At 40.0% G+C, this 23,657-nt stretch overlaps 1 protein-coding gene across 5 annotated transcripts in view; it reads left to right on the top strand.

The window, feature by feature from the left end:
- B4GALT5 (beta-1,4-galactosyltransferase 5) overlaps positions 1–23,657 on the top strand; it is a 72,251-nt gene that overhangs the window by 31,577 nt on the left and 17,017 nt on the right. For 3 of the 5 annotated variants that reach the window (XM_036323187.1, XM_036323186.1, XM_036323185.1), the window contains exons 2-3: positions 885–1,008; positions 19,496–19,630. In XM_036323187.1, the coding sequence (XP_036179080.1) occupies positions 885–1,008; positions 19,496–19,630 (259 nt within the window). The remainder of the gene's footprint in view (positions 1–884; positions 1,009–19,495; positions 19,631–23,657) is intronic. The other 2 variants (XM_036323188.1, XM_036323189.1) reach the window with 1 other exon arrangement.

Below are 23,657 nucleotides of genomic sequence, written 5' to 3'. Positions count from 1 at the left end.
GATTATAAGTCTTGCCCTTCAGAGGAGTGCCCACACCTCCCAAATGCACCCCCAACCAGTGGTGTATCCACCCAAGGCAGTGATGGCGAACCTTTTGAGCTCGGCGTGTCAGCATTTTGAAAAACCCTAACTTAACTCTGGTGCCGTGTCACATATAGAAATTTTTGATATTTGCAACCATAGTAAAACAAAGATTTATATTTTTGATATTTATGTTATATATTTAAATGCCACTTAACAAAGAAAAATCAACCAAAAAATGAGTTCGCGTGTCATAGGTTCGCTATCACTGACCTAAGGACTCAAGGCTGGTGCTTAGCTTGTGGCTGCGATAGGAAGGCATCTGCATTCTTTGAGCAGCAGGTGAATAAACTTGGGAAAGGGCCTAAACTCTTGTCTAGCCAAATTATTATCCACCTGTCCTGGACTATAAATAACGCTATGACATGCATTCAGTCCTGTTTGATTTCTAGGATTGGTTCTGCTTTTCTGTCTTGATTCCCTTGTGCTGTCTCTGGGAAATTAATAACCGAGCTGACCTTCAACTTTTAATTTAGCCCAGGAGCCCTAGGCTGTATCTGATTGGCATATCAGGAGGGGTGAGATATAGGCTCACTTCCAATGTCATCTTATTCTCTACCTTGCCATTCTCTTGTGCTCTGAAGAAATAAAATTTGTTTACTCTGTATCCTAAGGTAGAAAATGTCTTTTAGAGCACATGCCGACATACGACTTAAAAGATATTTTACCTATCATATTACACAAATTCATATGTAATTTTGGAGGGTGTGACTTATTTTGTATCACATTCTGGTTATATTTAATTTTTGTTTCACCCATTCAGATGCATAATAAAAAGCAATTTCTACTCTTTCTCCATGTAGACAGTTCGACTTCAGAAATCAGAAATAGATTCTACAGAATCAAAGAAGCCTTACTTTAACAAGATCACCATCAGTATTTGCCCTCAGCATTTGGGAGCAGAGATCAGTGTGTTTAGCCCAAATGGTATGAAAGGAGATTAAAAAATGGAAATAATAGTACACATTAGCCAATGTTGAAGTTGTCAGTGGATTCAAGATAGTGCTGTTCTGGAGATACTGTTTTGGAGAAACTGGAGTAAGGGTATGGTGCTGAGAGGGATCAAGGGGTGGAAAATGATTTAGGAACATTTTACCAGACTTAATATCTGGAGTGTGTTCTTAGGGCCAGACCTTTGGGAGGGAGATTACTTGAAGATATCGCATACTCAAGATGAACTTGTACTATAGCTGCATGTGGCTCATTTTTTCGCAGTAGATAGTATAGTTGTGGCTGTCCTATCTTTGAAACCTTGTGGTTCTTTTTCTAGTCCATGCTCTCCAGATGACATCAGAAAGTTGCAGTGCTCTCTAATACTCTCAAGTTTTTTTTCTGAAAAGGCTGTAAAAATACTGCAGGGAACAAAGAAGTCAGCAAAACTATAATACCTTTTAAAAGATAGGCACGCGTACCTCATAGGGTGGTATTGGAATGCCCCAAACCCGTAATTTTTGAAAGATTGTACCTCGTAGGTAGAAGTAATTCTCTGATTCTCAGAATGACTCCTCTTCATTACTCAGGAGAAAGCAGCAGGTACTAGTCAAACATAGTGTATGGATGCTGTTTCACCTGTTCTTTTTTTAAAAAAATATATTTTATTGATTTTTTACAGAGAGGAAGGAAGAGGGATAGAGAGTTAGAAACATCGATGAGAGAGAAACATCGATCAGCTGCCTCCTGTACACTCCCTACTGGGGATGTGCCCGCAACCAAGGTACATGCCCTTGACCTGAATCGAACCTGGGACCTTTCAGTCCTCAGGCGGACGCTCTATCCACTGAGCCATACCGATTAGGGCTTCACCTGTTCTTTTCAAGAGTGAAAACTATTGCTGTGTAGTTTTTCCCTCTCCTTTCACCATCATGGGCCAGGACAGGCCATTTCACTGTTTTCTATCTGGTTGTGCCTCTCCTCCATTCAGTTTTGTGTGTGCTTGCACTAGCCCTGTGACCAAGAAGCCTTCTTTGATTTCACAGACACCACACAACTACCAAGTGCAGAAAAGTTCATTGTTACTATGAACTTTTTAGAAGGAAGAGGTCAACTTGAGTGCTGGGCCTATAAGGTACTTACTCATTCATCCTCACTTTTTGGGGACAAGGTTAGTACAGTCTTCAGTCAATAGCTTAGTTTCATTTAGGCTTTTGTTAATATTCCCAGCATAAATTACTTAGCACAAATGCAGACATAATCTCATAAAATTACTTAATATTATTGTCCTGCTGCGAGCATTTTCTTGAGTGTGTTGTGCTCTAACCACAAGTTAGCAAAGATACTTCAAGAAAAATCTTTCTGTAGCTTCATTTAGAAGAGTTGTTTAGGTGAAAAGTTATAATTGTTGCTACCTGATCTTTATTTTTCTTTAGGTGACTTTTCCTTCTATTATATAGTTCACAGCTTTTTTAGAACAATATTTTTAAAAAATGTTTTTATTGATTTTAGAGAGAGAGGAAGGGAGAGGGAGAGAGCGAGAAACATTGATAGGTTGCCTCCCAAATGCACCCCCAGCCCCCACCCCCGGGACCAAACCCAAACCGGCAACCTGGGCTTGTGCCCTGGACTGGGAAGCAAACTGGCAACCTTTTGGTACACAGGACGATGCACAACCAACTGAACCACACCGGCCAGAGCTAGAACAATATTTTTTTTAATTCACTTTTTACCTGATGATATTTTAATTCCTTAAAAAATTCTCAGTTTACTTATTAGTGGGCTGAGTCATTTTGTGAGCAAAGACTCAGAAACTGCCAAGCTATGTTGGGGGATTTGGGGAAGAGGCAGTAATGAAACTCTAACCTGAAGACTCAGGGCCTATAGTTGTGTGAGTTTAAGAATTAGGTTTGGTTTAGGGTGGTCTCATAGTACAGTGACCCTGCTTGATAGATGAAGTCATACTCTCACCTCTTTAAAGATTTGCAAGATTGTTGAAGTAAAGTCTAGAGCTGAAAATTTTGCTCCTTTTTAACAGTGTTCTAATTGTGAAAAGCACAGATGGCCACCGACAGTTTACAAATGGTAGGCATTTGCTGATTTTAAAAATAACTGTGAGAAGGGAAAACCAAGGTGAGAAGACAGACTAAAAATCAAATAGCCACATTAGGTTTGGGATTCAGACTGCAGAAGAAGCAAAACAAAATACAGGCATACTAAATTTGCTCAGGTGCTTATACACTGAACCCCTAATGCATTGATTGTATTAGGTTATTGGGCTGAGGCCTCTGCTGACAAACCCACAGGGTCTTAACCTTGAACCCTAGAGACTAGTTGTTAGGTGTGGTGGGAAATGTTAATTGGCCTCTGAGTAAGTACTGCAAGCATTCTTATCCCTTGATAAACTTACTCCCTCTGGCAGTCTTGTTAATATTTAAAAACAAAGTGCTAAATCTATTACAAAGCAACATAATTTAATTTTTGCAGCATTTCAGTGCTACATGGTTGCCTGCAGAGGGTCAGTATCTTAAGGTCGTTGGGCGCACTGAGTTGTATTCAGCACTTAACCTTTGCAGTTTTTTTTATTGTGGGGTGTACAAGCCTAGGAATTGATTTTAGTCTGAGAGTAAGGCCAATGTCAGGAATTAATCATTTTTCTTTTGGTAAACCTACTGTTAACATGAGATGCCCAAACCTGGAGAGAATTTTTATGAGTTTATTTCAATCAAACTGATGACAATTGCCTGAAAGCAAAATCTCAACGGATTGAGAAAATGCCCCCAGAAAATGGTGGTTTTACCACTTATTTTACACATCAGAATCAAAGGAGGAGACGTAAGGGGGTTACATGAAATCCATTGGTGATAGATTAGGGAAATAAGAAAGCAAAGTGGGGAGATCTGAGATTGGATAAAAAGTAAAACAGACACATACTTTTACATCGGTAGAGGTATAGGTTAGTTAATAATATTTACAGCACATAGAGCTGTAAGTGGGAGAACAGATAGCAATGAGTGGTTCTGTGGCCTCCTGGTGGGAGATTGTGCCCTGATAACATTCCAAAGGTATGTTATAGATGCAATAGACAGGCTCAGGTAAGGTAAAGGCTGACCTTTGTCAAGGAAGCTATAGACCTAGGATATGACTACCTCAGTGACTCACTTTTAGTTAAGGTGTTAAGTTCAGCCCATCCTATGTTTGTGGTTACTTTAGGTCTCTGAGTTGGTAAGGCCCTCCATGCAGGCCTTTCCTGAGCTTGCCCTCCCCTGAGTTTGTGGTCCCTTTTTAATCCACACTAGGAATGTAATTGAACAGGTCCACGAACAAGCCAACTTTAGGAATTCTACATGGTAAAGGCAAGGGATGCAAAGATGGGTTTGGACTTCACTAGAATTTTCCCCCTCCTCTCCCTTTTCATCCTGAGCTTTTGTTATGATAGTTGATTTTTTCTGAGATTTTTTTCTTATCTTCATCTTGAGTTTTATGTCTTTAATTGTTGGACAATATGAGCACATTGTCTGATATCTTGGCTGGTGTCAGGGAATTGCTGATGCCCATTGTGGTTGGAATTGAGTAGTGTCAAGATCTGAGAGAGGGGCCTAAGGTTTTATGGATTCTTTTAAGACATGCTAACCATGAGGAATTTGAGCTCGACTGTGAAGGCAGTGGAAAGCCACTCAAAGATTAAGTGAGAGAGTAACAGAAAGATTTCTTTATCATTTCTCTTCAGCTCTCCTATGAAATTATAGCTATAGAGTAAATGCAATTCTTGGTTCCAATAGCAAATTAAAGAAGGGGGAGGGGCATAGAATAGCTGCTGAAGTGTTAACTTCTGATGTGAACATTATTAAGGTATTTTCTCCCTGTATTATAATTTTGGACACATTTACAGGATTCTTAGTATGATTATGGTATTAGTGTACTTTATTTTAGTTGGCAATTTACATACATCAAAAAAAAAAAAAGTTAAACATACAGAGCAGTTAAAAGAACACAGTGAATACATAATCCTCCACCTAGAGTCAACAATTATTTCCATTTTGCTTTATTTATTTTAACTCTGGCTTTCTTTTTACCCCCCTAAACCATGTGAAGTTAAATTGTAAAATGATATCAATATACTTAACCTCTGAATACATCAGCGTGCATCTTTTTTTAAAATGATAGTATTCTCTTATATAATCACAATATTATTATAACCACTAAGAAAATTAAGTGTACTTTCCTAATATCTTCTAATATCCAGTCCATATCCAGATTTCCCCGGTGGTGTTCAAAATGTTATTTATAGTTGCCCTCCCCTAAAACCACATATTTGATTATCTCTTTGGTCTCAGCCTTAGCCACCTCCTCAGCCCCATTGCCCCATTATAGTAACTTTTTTTGAGTCTAGGCCAGTGTTTTATAGACTGTTTACATTCTATAATTACCAGGTATCACTCTGATGTGTTCCTTAATCCCCTGTATTTTTGTAAACAGGAAGATAGCTTACAATCTTGGTTAGATTTAGGTTAAAAGTTTTTGGCGAGAATACTTTGGCTTGTTGGCTTGTTCCAATGTTAGTGAGGCCCAGTTTGATCCCTTGGGCAAAAGGTGCTTGTCTGATCTCTCCATAGTAAATGTGCATTTTCCCCTTTGCAATCAAGTCATCTCTGAGAAGAATTTGTTTTTAATGTTCAGAGTCATCTTACAAGTTTTGACCATGCATTGTGCTTTTCAACATTCCCTTGTAGAGTAGGTTGGGCCTTCTGTTTCTGTGGACTTGGTGGGTCTTGCATTGCTTTATCAGGTGAACTAAAGAAAGAAAGTTAATGTCTGATCATTCTGGATCCAGTGAAAGACAAAGCGATATAATAGGTGACAGGAAATGAGCGTTCTGCATGGCTCAGAGGACTCCTTTCTAGGACTATCATTTGATGTTTGAAAAAGGCAAGCCCTCTGGTCTGGAGGAAGGATTTCATACCTGCAGGGTATGTTTTCCTACGTGTTTTTGCCTTATAGTCGAGACATTTTCTCGTGCTTTCTCTGATAATTTTTGCCTTTCTATGGAAATCATGGCTCTGATTTCATGTGTTTGACAATTTGGGTGTTAATATTGGCTAGAATGATGCCTTCTGGAAATACTTAAATTCCCAAAAAGTAGATAACCCTGTTAGTCTGTTATGATCTTTCAGGCTAACAGTAATATGATTATAATATATTATCCCCATGACACGGAGAATAATCTCCTTTCCAAAAGAGGATCAGGAGGGAGACCAAAGAACTGCCAATAGAAGAATACTTTAGGATTGTCAGCTAAACAGAGGAAACTAGCTTGGGAAGTTATAATGAGAAGCACCAGAGGTTTTAGGATAATTATAAATCATTGGGGGTAGGTGAAGGTGGAATAATAGTTTGGGATTGGGGAAATCATTTGTGTGTTGTTAAAAAGCAAAACTCGGTGGAGTAAACTTGATCTAATTGGCTTTATTAAGCAATTCATGAACCAGGCAGCATTTCATCCAGCAACTAAAAGGCTGCTCTGTGGGGTTGTACAAAATGGAAGGTTTCTATGAGAAGAAGGGTGGGGCTAGGGAGCTATAAACAGAAGAAAATAAAAGACACCTTTGGGAGAGGCATGGAGAACCAGAAGGGTTTTTATCATGCAGATTGCCTCTTTCTGTGGGGGTGGACAGGTTCCTCATTGGTGTTGATCAGAAAATTCAGACTGCTTGGTTAAGATGATATTTCTGGGAGAGGTTAAAACTGCAGTTAGATCAGCCATTAAGTCTAGGTTTGGTGTCATGGGCTTTCAGCACTGGTGCCACCTGTGGTTTTCTCGTTAACAGTCCGGAGCAGTAAAAAGGGGCGCTCTCATACGACAAAAGTTTGGTTGTGGGTGTTTTTTGTTTTTTGTACCCTCCAATTAAAAAATGTATGATTATTGTTTTAAAAAATGAAAAGAAAAAAAAGATTATGTCCTAAGGCAGCATTCATAGAAATTAAACATGGGCTGTGTAAAAAAGGCATTCCCAGTAACTCTGGAAACTTGACATTTGAGGTCATTTCAAACAGATTTGGTTACTGCAAGAATGTTCAGTGTTGGAACAGAGAATCTCTTTATCATACAAGAGTTTTTTTCTGACAGTCATGGAAATGCTACGTAGTAACAAAGAAAAGAAAGTGCAGATGACCCATAATTCTAAGCAGCAACGACACTGAACATTTAAATGTACAATTTCTAAAATTGTTTTGTGCATATGTTTTCTTGTGTGTTTTTCTTTAACACAAATATGATATACTATATACATTGTTATACAATATGATTTTAAAAAAATATTTTAATTGATTTTTAGAGAGAGTAGAAGGGAGAAACACCTGAGAGAAACATTGATTAGTTGCCTCTGTAACGCCCCCTACTGGGGATTAAGGCCAACACCTGGGTAGGTGCCCTGACCTGGAATGGAACTGGCAACCCTTTGGTGCCCAGGACGATGCCCAACCACCTGAGCCAACACCAGCCAGGGCTGCCTGATACATATGATTTTGTTGTTGCTAAACCCACTGAGGTGATTTTCTCCATTGATTCCATTGATTTTCAGAGAGTGAAAGAGAGGGAGAAGGAGAGAGAGAGAGACATTGATTGATTGCCTCCTATGCTCACTCCAACCGGGCTGGGGATTGAACCTGCAACCCAGGTACATGCCCTTGACTGGGAATTGAACCCGAGACCCTTCAGTGTGCCGGCTAACTTCTTCACCAGGGAGCCACACTGGCCAGGGCATACAATATGATTTTTTTAAAAAATGAAATAATGATAGCTTAGTTTTCTATAGTATGACTTTGACATAATTTTCCCCCGAGTCCCTTTTGTTGCACAATTAGGTAGGTTTGGGGTTTTGCTTCGTTGGGGAAGGAACCAAACTTTCCTCTACCTTCAAGGCTCTTCTGGCTGATCTAATAATCAAATAGACATGAGGCAGATTAGCAAGAGAAAATAACCAAATTTACTATATACATATATGTAAGGGAACCCTGCATCCCTGAGAGAGTGCCCTATAGATAGGTCAAAGAAGTTATGTCTGATAGTCTCTTCTTAGGGGCAAGACCCCTAATTCAAGTTCTTCTAGGTAGTTAAAGGGAGGGGCAGAAGTTTCCCTTGGGCCTGAAGCTAAAATTGCCTTTAGCTCAAAGTAATCTGCATACCACTGAGGCACATCTTGAGGTGGGTCCCTCTGAACCCCCTCAGCTTTTTATTAATACTGAGATAGATATCCTGAGCATCTTGTTTGTCCAGTTGTTTCTTTAGAGTGAATACCTGAAAGGGGGGACTACTGGGTTAGAGTATGAGCGTTTCACTTTGATATCTATTGCCAGGTTGCTCTCTATGGGATATGCCAATTTGTGTTCCTTCCTGCAAGGTATGAGGTACCTATTTCCCCAATTCTCACCAGCATTCATTACGACCACTCTTTTGAATCACTTAGATAAGTAATTTCTAGCTTCATCTTAAAATCTTGCGTTATGTATTTGCAGAGGGGTAGAAGAAACTTAGTTGCAGGTGGAGAGCATTTCAGAATTCAGTTCTTTGCTGTAGAAGTGTATTCTTTTAAATCATCGCCAAAGTGCAGTTTATCAGCATGTTAAGAGAGGAAGAAAGGAAATATAAAGAATTAGACCCGTGTCCACTCTAGGTAACTCCAGTACAATCTCCTGACCAGTACGTATGAAGGAGGAGGTGGCTACGGAAATGTGCTTTTCCATCTAATTCAGGCACTATTCCCCAGCTTTTATCACAGCGAGGGCTAGCGCATCATTGTTCTGGAAAGGAAAGCCAGCTGTGTAGGACAGTCACACTCTGATCCCCTATGAAAGGGAGAAGAGGGAAGACAGACGGACGTAAACCTGAGGTGTATGTAAACCAGATTTTCCAAAATGAAGGGAGGAGGGAAAAAAATGAAATTATAATTGTGGGGTTTTATTTTAGTATTTTAATTTATTTTTTAATTATAGTTGACATACAATATTATATTAGTTTCAGATGTACAACATAGTGATTCCACACTTAATAAAACTTACAAAATGGTTGACCACAATAAGTTTAGTAACATCTGTCACTGTACATAATTACACTATATTATTGACTCTGTTCCCTGTGCTGTACTTTCGAATTGTGGGATTTTAAGTTGAGAGAGACTTTGCAGTCTAGTGATTCTCAAGGTCCAAAGGGAAGGGAGAAGAGTCAGAATTTACAGGGGTTTGTGTAATTTGTAAAAGCATAGTCAATATTATATAATTTATATTTTGAAAACATTCAGTATAAATACAAACTAAGGTTTTTATTTGCAAAAGGCCTCTGTATGAATGTGCTCTGGTGACATTAAAGCTCTAACTAATCTTTAATGGTTCTTTTCATAGCTTTTCAGTGTATCAGTGATGGGGGTCGGGGCTTGGTTGAAAAGACTGAGAAAGTCGTATCTAATTCAACAAAACCATCTTCTAGATGTGGTGGCTGCGCCAGACAACTCACACCAATGTTATTGGCCTCCTTAGACCAGGAGTTTCCCCTCCACCTTTCTTTCTTAGAAGGAAGATTTTTATAAGAGAGTAAGAGTGTGATAGTCTATGCTAGGTGTTCTACATTTGTTCTATTTATAAGGTTTCATAGCTTTTCCTTTTAAAGCTATATAAGATTCTGCCCTAGCTGGTTTGGCTCAGTGGATAGAGTGTTGGCTGGTGGACTGAAAGGTCCCGGGTTCAATTCCAGTCAAGGGCACTTGCCGGGGTTGCAGGCTCTATCCCCAGTAGGGGGGGCGTGCAGGAGGCAGCCAATCAGTGATTCTCATCTTTGATGTTTCTATCTCTCCTCCCTCTCTGAGATCAATAAAAATATATTTAAAAAAATAAAAATAATGCTATATAAGATTCTGTCAAGTGTATGTATCAGTTAACTTACCTGTTATTTTGTTGTTGCTTTTGAGTTGTTTTCCAAGCTCTTTTAGAAATAATTTAATAATAAGCTGTGCACAGAATGTCCTCATATTTGGGCTAATTTATGTGAAATTGTTAGATTAGAGGGTATGTCTCTTTGTCGAATGTGCAAATAGTTTTCCCAAAGGGTTATACCGATATACACTTATACCAGCAAAGCTAGTCGAGTATCAGTTTCACTCTGCCCTTTTCTGGCTTATAGAATCTTTCTTCTGTGGTTGCAGAAAAATCATTGTACTTCTAACTTGAGAAAACACGGTGCCTTCACCGAGTGGCCACAGCATGCTGCGCACTAAGCAGTAATTTGTTAATTTAATCAATTAGCTGAGTGTCTACTATTTATCAGACATTGTAGACGAAGAAAAGGATAAGACCATCGGTACTCTTAAGGAGTTACAGCCTGCTGGAAGGGACATGCTCAGATTTCTAGGAGTTATGGATGGAAGTTTACGTGTCAGTTGGGAAGGAGCCAAGACACTTCTAATCGTGGAGGTGGGATGCTGTCAGGAAAAGCTATGAAAAAAGCCATTAAAGCTCAGTATGAGCAGCCGTCACCAGAGCACAGTCACGCAGAGGCGAGGTGTCAGCAGGGGCAGCAAGCATGGTTCTGCCTGGTCAGTGGGATAGAAAGGGGGAGGGGTTAGGCCCAAGAGGTGGCAGAGCCTTTGTTCAGAGTCAGTTCCAGAGAGCAGTGTTGCTCTGCTGGTCTGTGTCTCTTCTAGCACATTCCCATCGGGGACATCTGTACTCACTCTGAATCTTTACCCCCAGGCCAAAGTAGATACAGGCATTCAATGCAGACAGCACCCCAAAGGTAATTTATAGTTTCCTCTGACCCAGGGTTACATTTAGGTTATACAGTGCAAGATTTGGGCATCCTTGTTTGCTGAGCCCCTCTCTACGTCTGGATGTTGGTAATCGATCGTGCTATTAAGAATTTGGGGAGAAACAAAGCTGAATCAGTTAAGTGATTACCATAGACCAGTGATTTTCAACCTTTTTTATCTTATGGCACACATAGACTAATTACTAAAATTCTGCAGCACACCAAAAACTATGTTATATATTTTGCTGACCTAAATATAGGTATAATTTTTATTCATTCACACTAGACGGCTATTGTTGTGTTGGTTCTTGTTATTTTTTTATTTGACAATCTAAGGGGAAAGAGGTCAGTGCCCCTGACTAAATGGTTAGGTGTTGCATGCTTTAAGAATTCTTGTGGCCCACCTGCTGAAAATCACTGCTATAAACTACACAGTTAGTATCTGTTTAGGCAGCGTTTTCATTTCTAATCTCATGTACAGTTTAATAATTTAACAGAACATAGACTAACAGGTCAGCGGAAATGTTTACAGGGTATTTCATAGCTGTTAAATTTTACCACTTGGGTTTGTTTGTTTTTTAATAGTTGGGGATAAAATCAAGGAGAGGGTGGAAAACATAACCTATGACCGACTTGGTGGTTTTTCTGCCTCAGACAGGAAGGAGGAGGAAAGCAAAAGATTCATCAAATGAAATTTTCCCCAAAAAGTAATTGTTGGGATTCCTTACTCTTAATTCCTCCTCTTACCCCAACACAGTTTTCTTTAAATAATTTTTGTGTGAAAATTGTCACACAATTGCTCCAGAACATTAAAATAGATGTGTCAAAGGGTGAAATTTTATTGTTAAAAAATGTCTTGCATCTTTAAAAAAAAGTGTTTTTCTTTCTCAAATGTATCACCCACAACCTGGGACCTTATTATCTCTTAGTGTATAGTATGAGTATCGTTTGGTATTATTTTAAGTAAATCTCAAATGTAAAAATTCTAGGGTTCACATTAGAGCTTCAAACTTACAAAAAATTCTTATGGAACTTATTAAAAATTTTAAGGATGCTGCCTATTTTATTGTGAGCATTGGAATCCACTACTGAAGTGAAATAACGGGCCAATCATATATAAGACATCAAAGGTAAAGGGCCAGGTGAAAGGAACCAGTAAGCGGAGTGTGGGAGCGATAGCTGTGGATTCGAGGGCTTTCTGGGCATTAGGAGCTAAGAGACGATAGAACATGATTGTTCAACACTTGACTCTGAAGACAAAGGCTTCTTGTGAAATCTTAGCTCCACATAGTCCTTACTTATTTCAACCTCAGTCCCCTCATTTACAAAATGAGGGTAATAACCTACCTCTCAGTTTCTTGTGAGGATGAAATGAGATAATGCTTACAGTATTTAGAGAAGCACTGCTTCATGGGGACTCCGAAAGTGTATACTTTTTACAGGAATCCATCTCTCTGTAAGTAGAATAAGTGGATTTATTGGCACATCTGTTGTGTAGAGCAATGAACACTGATAATCTTTGATTTGGGCGCTAGAGATCAGTTATTTTTCAGGTTCTGTTTTTTTTTTCCAGAAAATATCAAAAAAGGTAGTGCAGGTTTTGCGGATTTTTCACCGTGGCAAAATCAAGCTTCAACAGCCCTCGGACACATTTCTGTTGTTTCCTATTAATTTTTATTGTATCTTTAATGTATATCATATATGGGAGGAGGGAAACAGTGAGAACCTTCCTGTGTTTTTTTTTTTTGTCTATTTATTGTTTTTCTGTGTCTGTTCCCTTCTCTCTCTTTCCCCTATCCTTTATTTTGAAAGCAGGGACCTACGAATTGGGGTATAACCCCTGGTTCATAGATTTGTCCTACTGTTTTCATGGAATGTACTTGACTCTGTTATAAATCACACACCGTGTGGTCTGTAAGGGGTTTGCAGAACAAAGATGCATGATGTGAGTAAATCCAGGGAAAGAACACTGAGTCTGACAGGCCCACCCTAACACTAAGCGGCACCTTTGCTGACTGCCAAATGCCTGCTTGCTGCCCCAGCTGCCCCTGGCCTTGGTTATTATTAGTGGCACAGGCTTTATATCTTGACATCATCACTCCATCTTCTTGCTCCACGATTTGGCAGATACTGTATTCCTCCTGCTGATTCATGTACAGAATAAAAATACAACCTTGATAAGATTTGGACACCCAACTTTCAGTAACCAAATGGGATTCTACTTTCAGAACCCATTCAATTCATCCAGAGTCCCTCCCTTTAAGCAATTTGTATGGATACTAAAAAGCTTAGTCTTTTATCTGGAGCCATGATTTTGAGTTGGGGTGAATTTTCTCGTTTTGATGGATACCGCCTCGTTGGCACACCTGAAATCTGATCCGGGACCATTTCTTCAATGTCAAGCCCCTAAGTGTAGCACATAAAGCCCTTTGTGATCTTGCTCCCCTCTGTTTCTCTAGCCTCCTCTCAAGCTTTTGCCGTACATATCCTTCATCCAGCTACACCGAACTGCTTTTAGTTCAAATGTGTTTTCTCCCTTTCTGCCCCTTTGTCTTCATTTGTGCCCTTCACTTTCCTATTTCAGAGCTTTTCTTTCAAGACCTTATTCTAGAATCACCTCTTGAATATTTTCCTGACCCTGCCCTCACATTATGATTTAATAGCAGTTCTCCTGTGCTCCCTTATTAATGTATAACATGTATTAAGATGTGCTCAAATAAGTGAATACCTTGATGAATTTTTACAGAATGAGTATACCTATGTACCAGTACCCAGGTCAAGGTAATCTTTTATTTACCAGAAACCCCCTTCAGCCCCCCTACCCCCATACCTATACTCCTGACTTCTAACACTGTAGATTTGTTGTGCTTGTGTTTGGACTTTCTGTACATGGAATTATACCTGTTTGGTGTCTTTTTACATAATGTATGAGAGATTCGTCTGTGAGGTTGCATATAGTCGTAGTTTGCTTATTCTAATCACTGCTGAAATTCAAATAGGCTACAAAATTTTAATCTATTCTCCTATTGATGGACTTCTGGGCTCTTTTCAGATTGGGCTATTTTGAATGGTTCCTCATATTACAAATAATGTTGCACAAGATTTTGAATAAATGTGTGCCTTATATTAAGGAACATTACAAAACCAAACAATTTTGTGAGGAGTGAGAGTACCAGAGAACTTTTTTGGGGGAGGGGTGGGGAGAGGGGGTGATGAGCTCTGCTCAATTGGTAAAAAGGAATTGCTGAACTTTTCTTAGGAACTGGTTAGTGCAGTGAAGCTGGTTAACTCACAACATTTTGGGTTCCTCTCATAAAGGAGTAGGGAGCTAATATAATAGAAAGGCTTAAATACCATTATCCAGGCCTCCTTAGGCACAGCCGAGTTCAGAAGATTCATTTGTTTATTGTCCCAACTTAGATCCTCATTTATTTAAATGTTTATTATGCATCTTCTGTGTTCCAGACACACTGTTCTAGCCACCAGGGAGGGCATAGCATCTTGCTCTCATGGATCTCACAATCTATTGAGGGAGATAACAATAGACAAGACAAATGAAAAAATATGTAATATGTTAAATAGAAACATAGAGCAGGGAAAGGAGAGAGAGAGAGAAAGAGAGGGGGGGGGGAGTCAGAGAGTGTTGGGGTGTTTGAGCACTGAGAGTAAAACAGATTTTAAAGAGTGATCAGGAAATGCCTTCTTTTTCTACTTCTCTTTCAGCTTACCAAGCCAGATGTAACAAACATTAAGGATACACACGTTTAGGATAAAAAATTATAAACTCTTAAGTATATAGAGTCTTGTAATTCTTTCTTTTCCTCTTGGGTTCATTTTGCTCCTAATCTGGAATGACAGATTTCATTATCTTGTGAGGAATTTTTATGAGTCAGTGGCGTTTATTAATGTGTGTGTTCAAGTGACAGTCATGTTACCTGATTCATAGGCTATGGAAGTTGACTGGAATTCGAATGGAGAGGGGAAGGGTTTGTCTTGCTGCTAGGAGACCCGTGCTTTGCTCCCTGAAACTTCAGTTAAAGCCATGGCCCAAGGCTCTTACATTGGCATCTGGCTGGCATTTCCCATTATGTAAACCTGAATGGGGCTTAGTTTTCTCAACCAAATTGTGGTCATCAGAGCTCCCTCCATCTAGATATGGGGCTGGATAATTATTACAATTTCTCGTGCAAGTGTATAAAAGTTATTAGCATGCCTGAATTTGTAGTAAATGTTATTTTAGCACGTGTCATACTGTATTATAATTATTTAATTATGTCTACCTTATCCTGTGCTGTCTTACTCATCCTTGTCTCCCAGTGGCCTAGGACTGTGTGTGGAAAGCTCTCAGGCAAGTAGCTACTCAGTAGATATGGAAACAGTGGGGGATTTAACAGCTGTGTGTGAATTCAGAAAAATATGTTTAAGCTGTGATTCAGCCACTGTTGATCAGGACCATATTATTGTAAAGTACTGTTTTTTCAGAGTAAAGCTCATCAAAATGTGTCAGAACCTCACTTCTCTCAGTTTTTGACTTCACTAACCCTGTGACCTTGGGTAAATGACTTCTGGAGGACTTGACTTTCTTATCGAAACTAAAAAATCAAGATGTTATCTGCTTCACAAATATGTGAATTTTAAATGAGATAATTTAGATTGAAAGCAGTGTGTACATATACGTTTCCTAGCTTAGACCAGAGCCATGGGCTAAATTTAGCAATAAGACTTTTAATAGGGACACTTGTAAGCTCTATATAACCAACTGCATGGGCACAGAACAGGAAAAGTAACTTAGCAGCAACATATCTAATAAGATTGAGGATTTGCTTCCAGCAAGCTTAATATGAATCAATAATATGGTGTGACTATTTTCCAACAACAGTGTTAGTTATCTGATTAACTGCCATGTAATGGAAGTTTTAAATGCTATGAACAGAAATATCCAAAACAGAATTTCCCATTGTAAATTCTGTAGAGAATCACTTGATGTTACTAATTATTACATGGGGGTGGAGGGTGGCTCTGGTTTGGGAAATGGTGGGTTGGTTAGATCATTGAACATCTATTTTGTAGAATTTCTTTGGTCTTGAGTTATTGTGAATGTGGGTCTCCATGAGGGGGCTCGAGTTGACAGAGCTTTGGTAATAGATGGAACAGGGCTGCTGGTAATTTTGCTTGTTTCTGGACCCGTCAGGCTGCACCTGGACCACTCTGCCAGCGTGGGCACTGCCCTTTGTCAAGTGTAGACTCAGGGCTAGTATCCATAAGAGAGCAGCCAGGATGGGGAGGGAAGTGTGACGATACCTTGGGGAGGGGCACATGGTGGGGTCGGGGGAGGGGAGATGGGATAGTTAGGGTAGAGGTAAGGGTGATTGGTTGGGTGTGAGGGAGATTGAAAATACCTGAAATGCAGGAAAGGGATTTGACTGTTTTGTCAAGGGGCAGAATGAGAACCATTAGGTAAAAGTGACTGGGAGATATTTTGGACCCACCCCAAAGTAAAATTTTCCTTGAAGATGGCTGTATTTTACATGCTGACTCTGTTCTTGGAAGGCATAGTTTTGGGGTGGTGTGGAAGCATTAGGTGTTTTTGAAAAGTGCTCTTTAAAATCCCATCCAGTCTCAAATCTATAAATTTGTGATATTTTTGTTTGTTTTGTAAAATTTATTTCCTCAGCCTTTTATTTTTTCAGCATTGTGCTCATTCCTGTGGATACTTAGGAAAAGCATTAATAAGATGTGGTTTAAGTTTATTGGTTGGATGACAATACTGACACATGAGACAGTTGTTAGCAAACTAAGAAAATACAAACAAAAGGCTCGTTTTGATAATCTGTAACAGAACCATAGAGATCTTCGAAGGGGGATACAGGAGAAGTATGTAAACGGGTTTGAAGGATTAATAAGGTTTGCATGGCAGGAAGAACAGAAGCACTGCAGGTCAGCAGAAGCCCGGGGATGAAGGCAAGAGACATAGAAGGCTTTGAGCTGTAGCAGTGTGGCTACATCTGTGATTAAGAAAGATCCATCTGGCAGCTTTGTGTAAGAGATAAAGATTTGAGAGCTATCTCCTTAAGAGTAATTATTTAAAGCTTCAGGGTTCTTGAAATCTTTGAGGAGATTGTGGCTAGAACATGGATGAGCAAGGTCTTAAAACTTAGTGGTTAAATTAGAGCATAAGATCTAGTCCTGGTTCAAGTCCATTTCGCTGTTGACCTACGTGGAGAAACTAAAGCCTAGAAGTTGACTGTAAATTGGATTGTTTACTTTCCTATTAAGATAATTATGAGGATTAAATGAGATAAAGAATTATGTAACTAATTGCTCAATAAATGTTACTTGCTTTTATTTATTATGCAGCTGAAGTTCCCGAGAACTGTGGTTCCAGAAATAGGGTTCTCTGATCAACCACATCTATCACTTGTAAACTTGTTATGATTGCAAGTCTTCGCCACCCCTCTCTGACACACTGAATCAGAGTCTCTGGGGGTGGGGCCTAGGGAGCAGGCTTTAAAAAGCTGCTCTGGAGAGGGGCAGGGCAAAGTTTGAAAAGTGCCTTAGCTTTTGGGGTCCTAGAACTAAGAAAGGGAGAGGATTTAAGAGGGGCTTGACTGAAGTGTCCTTTGCAGAGAAGAGAGTGAAATTTGTGGGGAAGGAGGTAGTGTATTTTTGGCAGTGCCTCACAGTTTTACACGTAATGTTCAACGAATACATGTTTTTATGCTATTGAAAACAACTGGTTTCATAGTAGGTTGGGAATGGAAGGAGGATTTCAGGGCAGTTATATATAATACATGCGATGTTCATATTCTGTAGCCCAAAGGATAAAAAATACCACAGAACCACTTTAGAAATTTGATATTGAAGTTTAAATCTTATGTTTAACGTATAGTTATGGACTGCCCACCACTGTGACCAGGCACCGTGCTATCTGCTGTAAATACGAAATGAAATGTAACTCTTCGTTTTCAGAGGTTTCACAGAATTACATTTTTTAAAGGATTTGAAGCTATCTTTTTTTTGTAACTTTCCAGCTATAGAGAATAAACACTCTCTGATCTATTCTTGGCCAACGCCAGACATTAAGCAGGTGCTTGCCTTGCAGTCAACGCAAGACCTACTTTGAAGGTGCTACCTCATTTCTGAAAGCATTCTGAACATTGACTTCTTTTGTTTATTATTTTATGGCTCAGCATATACCTCAGAGATGATTTGAAATCTTTTGAAATATTTTATGTTCCTGTTTAATGTGGGCCACCTGAGGTTTTCAATATTGAGAGTTAGGCAGTTGGCGGGTCCCTGTGTCCACCCCCATCGCCAGCACAGGCACCAAACACAATAGCTTGGAATAAAGTAAATTGACCTCTAAACTTTACCCATGTAGTTATTTACTGCCCATTAGGTACAGGACACTGTGATGATAATGATGTCTAGTTGAAGAGCCAGGGCAGCCGCAGGCCATGTATATTGAGTCTGGAGGAGTGGCTCTAGCTCTCCATTGAGTACCTGCCTGGGGCTTGGTTGGAGTTGGACCAAGGGTTCAGAGGATCCTAATACACCAGAGTTTAGGTTTGTAAATGTGCTACCCTGTGAGACACCCCCCTTCACAGTGGTGCAGGCAAAGTGAGTAAATTAGATCGACTAGTTAAGAAGCTGTGTCTTTAGAGCTCTCGATTCTTGAAAACAGATGGCATGGTATTTGAAATGGCAAGTGGAACACCAGAATTATATTCACTTATATTTGTGATCCCTGAGTTTCATATCATAGAGAGACTTAAAGAAAACGCAGTGGAACTCACTTTTCCAAAATGACAGTGATTGGGAAGTTAATCAGAATAATCATTTGTTAATATATTTTTGTTCTGTTCTGATTTTTATTAATATGTAATTGATATATAACATTATATTAGCATTGGTTGTACAGTATCATGATTTTATATTTGTGCATATTGCAAAACAAATATGTTTCAATTGACACTTGTACTTAGCCCCTTCTTTTTTCCCATTACTTCAGGGCTGAGGTGGGTGGGGAGTGAATACTGCTTACATTCTTCCATTATTTTCTTTTTCTCTCTAAACCCCAAAGAAAAGTAGCTGGAGTCTTAGTTCACCATTTTCATAAGGTTGCCAAGACCAGACCTAGATCTGAGTGTTTCACTAAGCACAGCAGTCAGTGGTTTCCATCAAGTATTGAGAAGGTGAATTAAAGAGATCAGAGAACTTATTTTTTTAAAGAGGCTTTTATTTACACTTTACACAAGGTTGAGAAACATTGTACTGTCCCTCTGGCCATCACCGCACTGTTGTCTGTTTCTGTGGTTATGCATATATGTGAGATCAGAGATCTTTTTTAAAGGTTTTAATGATTCATAAAGGTCTTTCTGATCGTCCCCTTGCTAGAATACAGATTGAATATTTGAAGACCTGATGGAGTATAATTTTTTAAATATGGTTTTTCTGCAACTGCTGAATATTGACAGAAATTCCCCCTACGTCCTACTAGCTACCCAAGGAATGGTAGTGTCCTAAAAACATTGAACCCAGTGTGGAAAACAGAGTTATGGCATTTGTAGGGTTTTAGAGCTGAAAGAGTTTTTAAAAAAGTAAAGAAACCAAAGTTATATATGTTTTTTGTTTTAATGGTTGATTTTGAATTCACCCTTTTTTTCCTTTCCCTTCTCTTTCCTGCAGTGAACACCTACCTCTTCATGATGCAAGCTCAAGGCATTCTGATCCGGGACAACATGAGGACAATAGGTGCTCAGGTTTATGAGCAGGTGGTTCGGAGCGCTTATGCCAAGAGGAATAGCAGCGTAAATGACTCAGGTATATTTTTAGTAAAGACGTGGTCTGCTTAGAATGTCTCCTCCCAGGAGAGGGAACATTGGTGGGAATAATTGTCTTTGATGAGACAAAGTACATTGTAAAAGAGGGAAGGTTGGCTGAGTCTTACCTTATTACTAAAAAGAAGCTCTTGCAAAATGAATCCTTGTTTCTTTTGCTAATAGTATGTTAAGCTCAACTAAATGACTCCATTTTCTGTTCCTAATACCTACCAGGGACAGGGAGGTAATGAGTATCTTTCAAGACACTTTTTTTCAGTGTAGTTGCCCAAAGTAAGCAGATGAAGCACAGATTAGGACACCAGCAAAACAGGAGCACCAAAAGCTGTTTCTGGAAGTAATTTCAAAAAATGTATCTGTACTGGCAATGAGCAAAAACAGAACTGGGTTGGACTTCCTGATACTTATTTTATGGCTTCACATGTGGGATTTGTTAGTTTTGTTTTTTGAGTTATACAGGGTGATGACAATGTTCCATATTGTTTTCAAAGCTAATCTAGCCTGGTTCCCACACAGGAAGAGTCACTCCAGCTCTGTTCTTCCTATTGGACTCTACTGGAATTTGTTCCACCCAGTAGAACGCATTGTCCATGAATGCTTATTAATAACTTCACTTCATAATAATCATGTCATCCGGGACAGTTTCCACAAATTAAAAAAGCAGCTTCTGAAAGAAGTTTACTAGGTCACCTAGTTTACCTTTCCCAGTCAGGTGTGGTTTTCATCCGGTGGTTTAATTCCAACTCCGTGGCTTAGCCTGATGGTCAGATTCATTCAGCCTTAAAGAATTCATTCAGCTTTTCATACTATTCACTTAAACATTGCTATGGTGAACACAAGAGTGAACATTTCTGCACCAGTCTTTGGAACTTATACCTGTGGCTTTTGTTACTTTATTAGAGGCCCAGTGCATGAATTCGTGCACTGGTGGGGTGGGGTGGGGTGTGGCCTGTGGGGGTCGGCCCACTGTGGGAGCTCTGCTTATCCCGGTCAGCCGAGCAGCTGTGGACCTGCCCTCTGAGTGACTGCTGAATGAGGAAATTAGTCTGAGCTGATATTTTGGGCTAATGTCTTGGGTAAAAGCGTGTTCTCTGTCCTGGAGGAACCTGGTGGAGAGCTTTGCACCCCAAAGCCACTTGGTGAATGTCCTTGATGTGTGATGACAGGTCGGTGACACCATTGGGGATGTTCAGGGCAGCCATGCTCCAGGATCCTCAGCCATCAGGACAGCCTCCCTGGGGGGTCCACAGTCATGTCCTCTCGTGCAATCTGCCTATGCCAGCTCCCCGCACACTTTCTAGATCACACCTTAGAGAGCCTGCATCAGCTGGTGGGGTCAGACCAGAGTCTGGATTGTCTCAGGTATATGATAGGTGCAAAGACTTGGCCTCATCCTGGCGCCGAGCGGCGCTCCCACTGTGGGAGAGCATTGACCACCAGGGGACAGCGCCTGCGTTGAGCATCTGCCCCCTGGTGGTCAGTGCACATCATAGCGACTGGTCAACCAGTCGTTCTGGTCGTTCCGCCATTAGGTTGCTGGGCTTTTATATATATACTAGTATAGATAAGCACTAATTATATAAAGAGGAGAAAAGAACACAGGTTAAATGGCTTGCCTAAAATAATATTGTAAGAACCTGTTCCTGACTATTTTTGTAAAAGACAATATATATAGGCGGTTCTTTACCTTTGAGAGAAAGCTGTCTTTTTTATGTCTCTCTTTTTTAACACTTCCAAAAATGGAACAAAGGAAGTATTTCCAGATGGTTAAATGGGACTGTCGTGAAGCTTGTCCAGTTGAGCCAGGAATGATTTTCATTTTAAAAATAGATTCTGAGATTTTATTCTGCTAAGCATTCATGATTTGCCTCTTATTTCTCTAACTAAGGACTAATGTGCTTTCCAATGGCTTCTTACTGATTTCACTGAAGCCTAGTATTATAAAATATGTATATTTAAGTTTTTTTTCTTTCCTTCAAATCAGTCCTCCCTTCTTCGGCAGCTCAATGTAGAAATGAAATTGTCTTTGCAGACATTGCTAATGAGAATTATTCTGTGTGCTTGGGATCTCAAGAGAAAACGTTGCCTCTCGAAGGGAAGTTAAATCTTTAAAATTGACCACATTCTAATTTATCAGTCTGTCCTGCTGGCCAACTTGGCAGCAACAAAGGACTAGAGTTTGCAAACCAGATAAGCATTGATAGTTCCTTTTTGTTTACAGAGAGCAAGTGATGACTTTTCAGAGTTTTTTTTAGCCAAACTGTGGTCTCAGGACAAATTGCCTGAGCTCTGAACCATACCTGGGAGAGGAATCCCTGCAGTTCCCAAAGTCACGGAAGAAGGAGAGCACATTTTTGTGCCCTCATTCATCCTGTGTGGCATTAGGCTTTGCTAATGATGCCACACACTTTGTGTGATTTGATTAGAACATAAGGCTCAGTCAGATGGACAGGATTTTATGTTACTGCCATTTTTCACAGGTAATACAAATCATCTTGGGGGAGTTGGAGTGCCTTGGTCATGTGACATTCCCTGAACCCTGCCCCCAACCTGCTTTAGGTTGTGTGATAAAATTAGGGAGAGTTCTTTGCCCTGTTTCACTCTGGATAAAGGAACATTTGTGCCGTTGTGACATTTATCCAGTCCAAGTGATCATGCCACTCCACAGTTAGGTGATGCTAGCTTTCTGGGCATTTAGTGAGGTGGTCTGTTCTCTATGAGAAGTTCTAGGGGCGCAAAGCAGGACTCTCCCTGCACTGCTGCTGGTCTTGAACACAGGTTCTCACTCATTCCCCGGGGGTTATTGTCCTTCAAAACTGAGTGCAGGAGTGACTTGCACCCTTGGAAGGCATATCCAGGAACTCATTTGGTTTTACATGTATTTCTCAAATTATCATACACCAAAGTAATTTTTTCCATCATCCTTGTGGTTGAAATAGTTAATCATCCATTTTGTGTTTAATTTGTGCTATTTCCCTTATAAATTGGAAGTCTTTGCTGTTGGAGCTATGTTATTACGCTATGCACTTTACTTGCTTTACCCCCATGGAATCCTCACAAGAACTCAGTAAGGTAACTACCTATCCCCATTTAGGGTTGAAGGGGTCAAAGCATACAGGAGTGAGAAGACTCGAGGCAGCAGTGGAATTGGGATTTGCTGGTCTCTGAGTCCCAGCAATGCCCTCATAGCCTTTGTCATCTTTGTATCCCCAGTTCCTTGTACACTGCCTAGACCAGCGGTTCTCAACCTGTAGGTCGCGACCCCTTTGGGGGGTCGAACGGCCCGGCCCTTAGGCGACAGGTGTCGCCTAAGACCATCAGAAAACACATATATAATTACATATTGTTTTTGTGATTAATCACTATGCTTTAATTATGTTCAATTTGTAACAATGAAAATACATCCTGCATATTAGATATTTACATTATGATTTATAACAGTAGCAAAATTACAGTTATGAAGTAGCAACGAAAATAATTTTATGGTTGGGGGTCACCACAACATGAGGAACTGTATTAAAGGGTCATGGCATGAGGAAGGTTGAGAACCACTGGCCTAGACCCATGGTCAGCAAACCACGGCTCACGAGCCACGTGTGGCTCTTTGGCCCCTTCAGTGTGGCTCTTTCACAAAATACCACGTGCGGGCGCGCACCTACAGTGCGATTGAAACTTCGTGGCTCGTGTGCAGAAGTTGGTATTTTGTGGAAGAGCCGGTATTTTGTGGAAGAGCCACACTCAAGGGGCCAAAGAGCCGCATGTGGCTCGCAAGCTGTGGTTTGCTGAGCTGCAGTTTGCCAACCACTGGCCTAGACCATAGGAGACTCTCAGTAAATGATTTTTTTTGAATGTGCAAGGGAATAGATTTAATAAGAAAACACAGGTAAGTGTTGTCGCCTAATTCTGAGATTACTGTATTGATTGGCTTCTATGTTATTGGCACATCCTTAGTGAGTAAGTATTAAAGAAAAAATGTCATTTCATTTAATGTGTACCCAGTAAAAAAACAT

Source organism: Myotis myotis, unplaced genomic scaffold (assembly GCF_014108235.1).
Source record: "Myotis myotis isolate mMyoMyo1 unplaced genomic scaffold, mMyoMyo1.p scaffold_m19_p_9, whole genome shotgun sequence".
Lineage (NCBI taxonomy): Eukaryota > Metazoa > Chordata > Mammalia > Chiroptera > Vespertilionidae > Myotis > Myotis myotis.
Note: the sequence above shows the minus strand (reverse complement) of the source record. Positions and strands in the feature narration are given on the sequence as shown.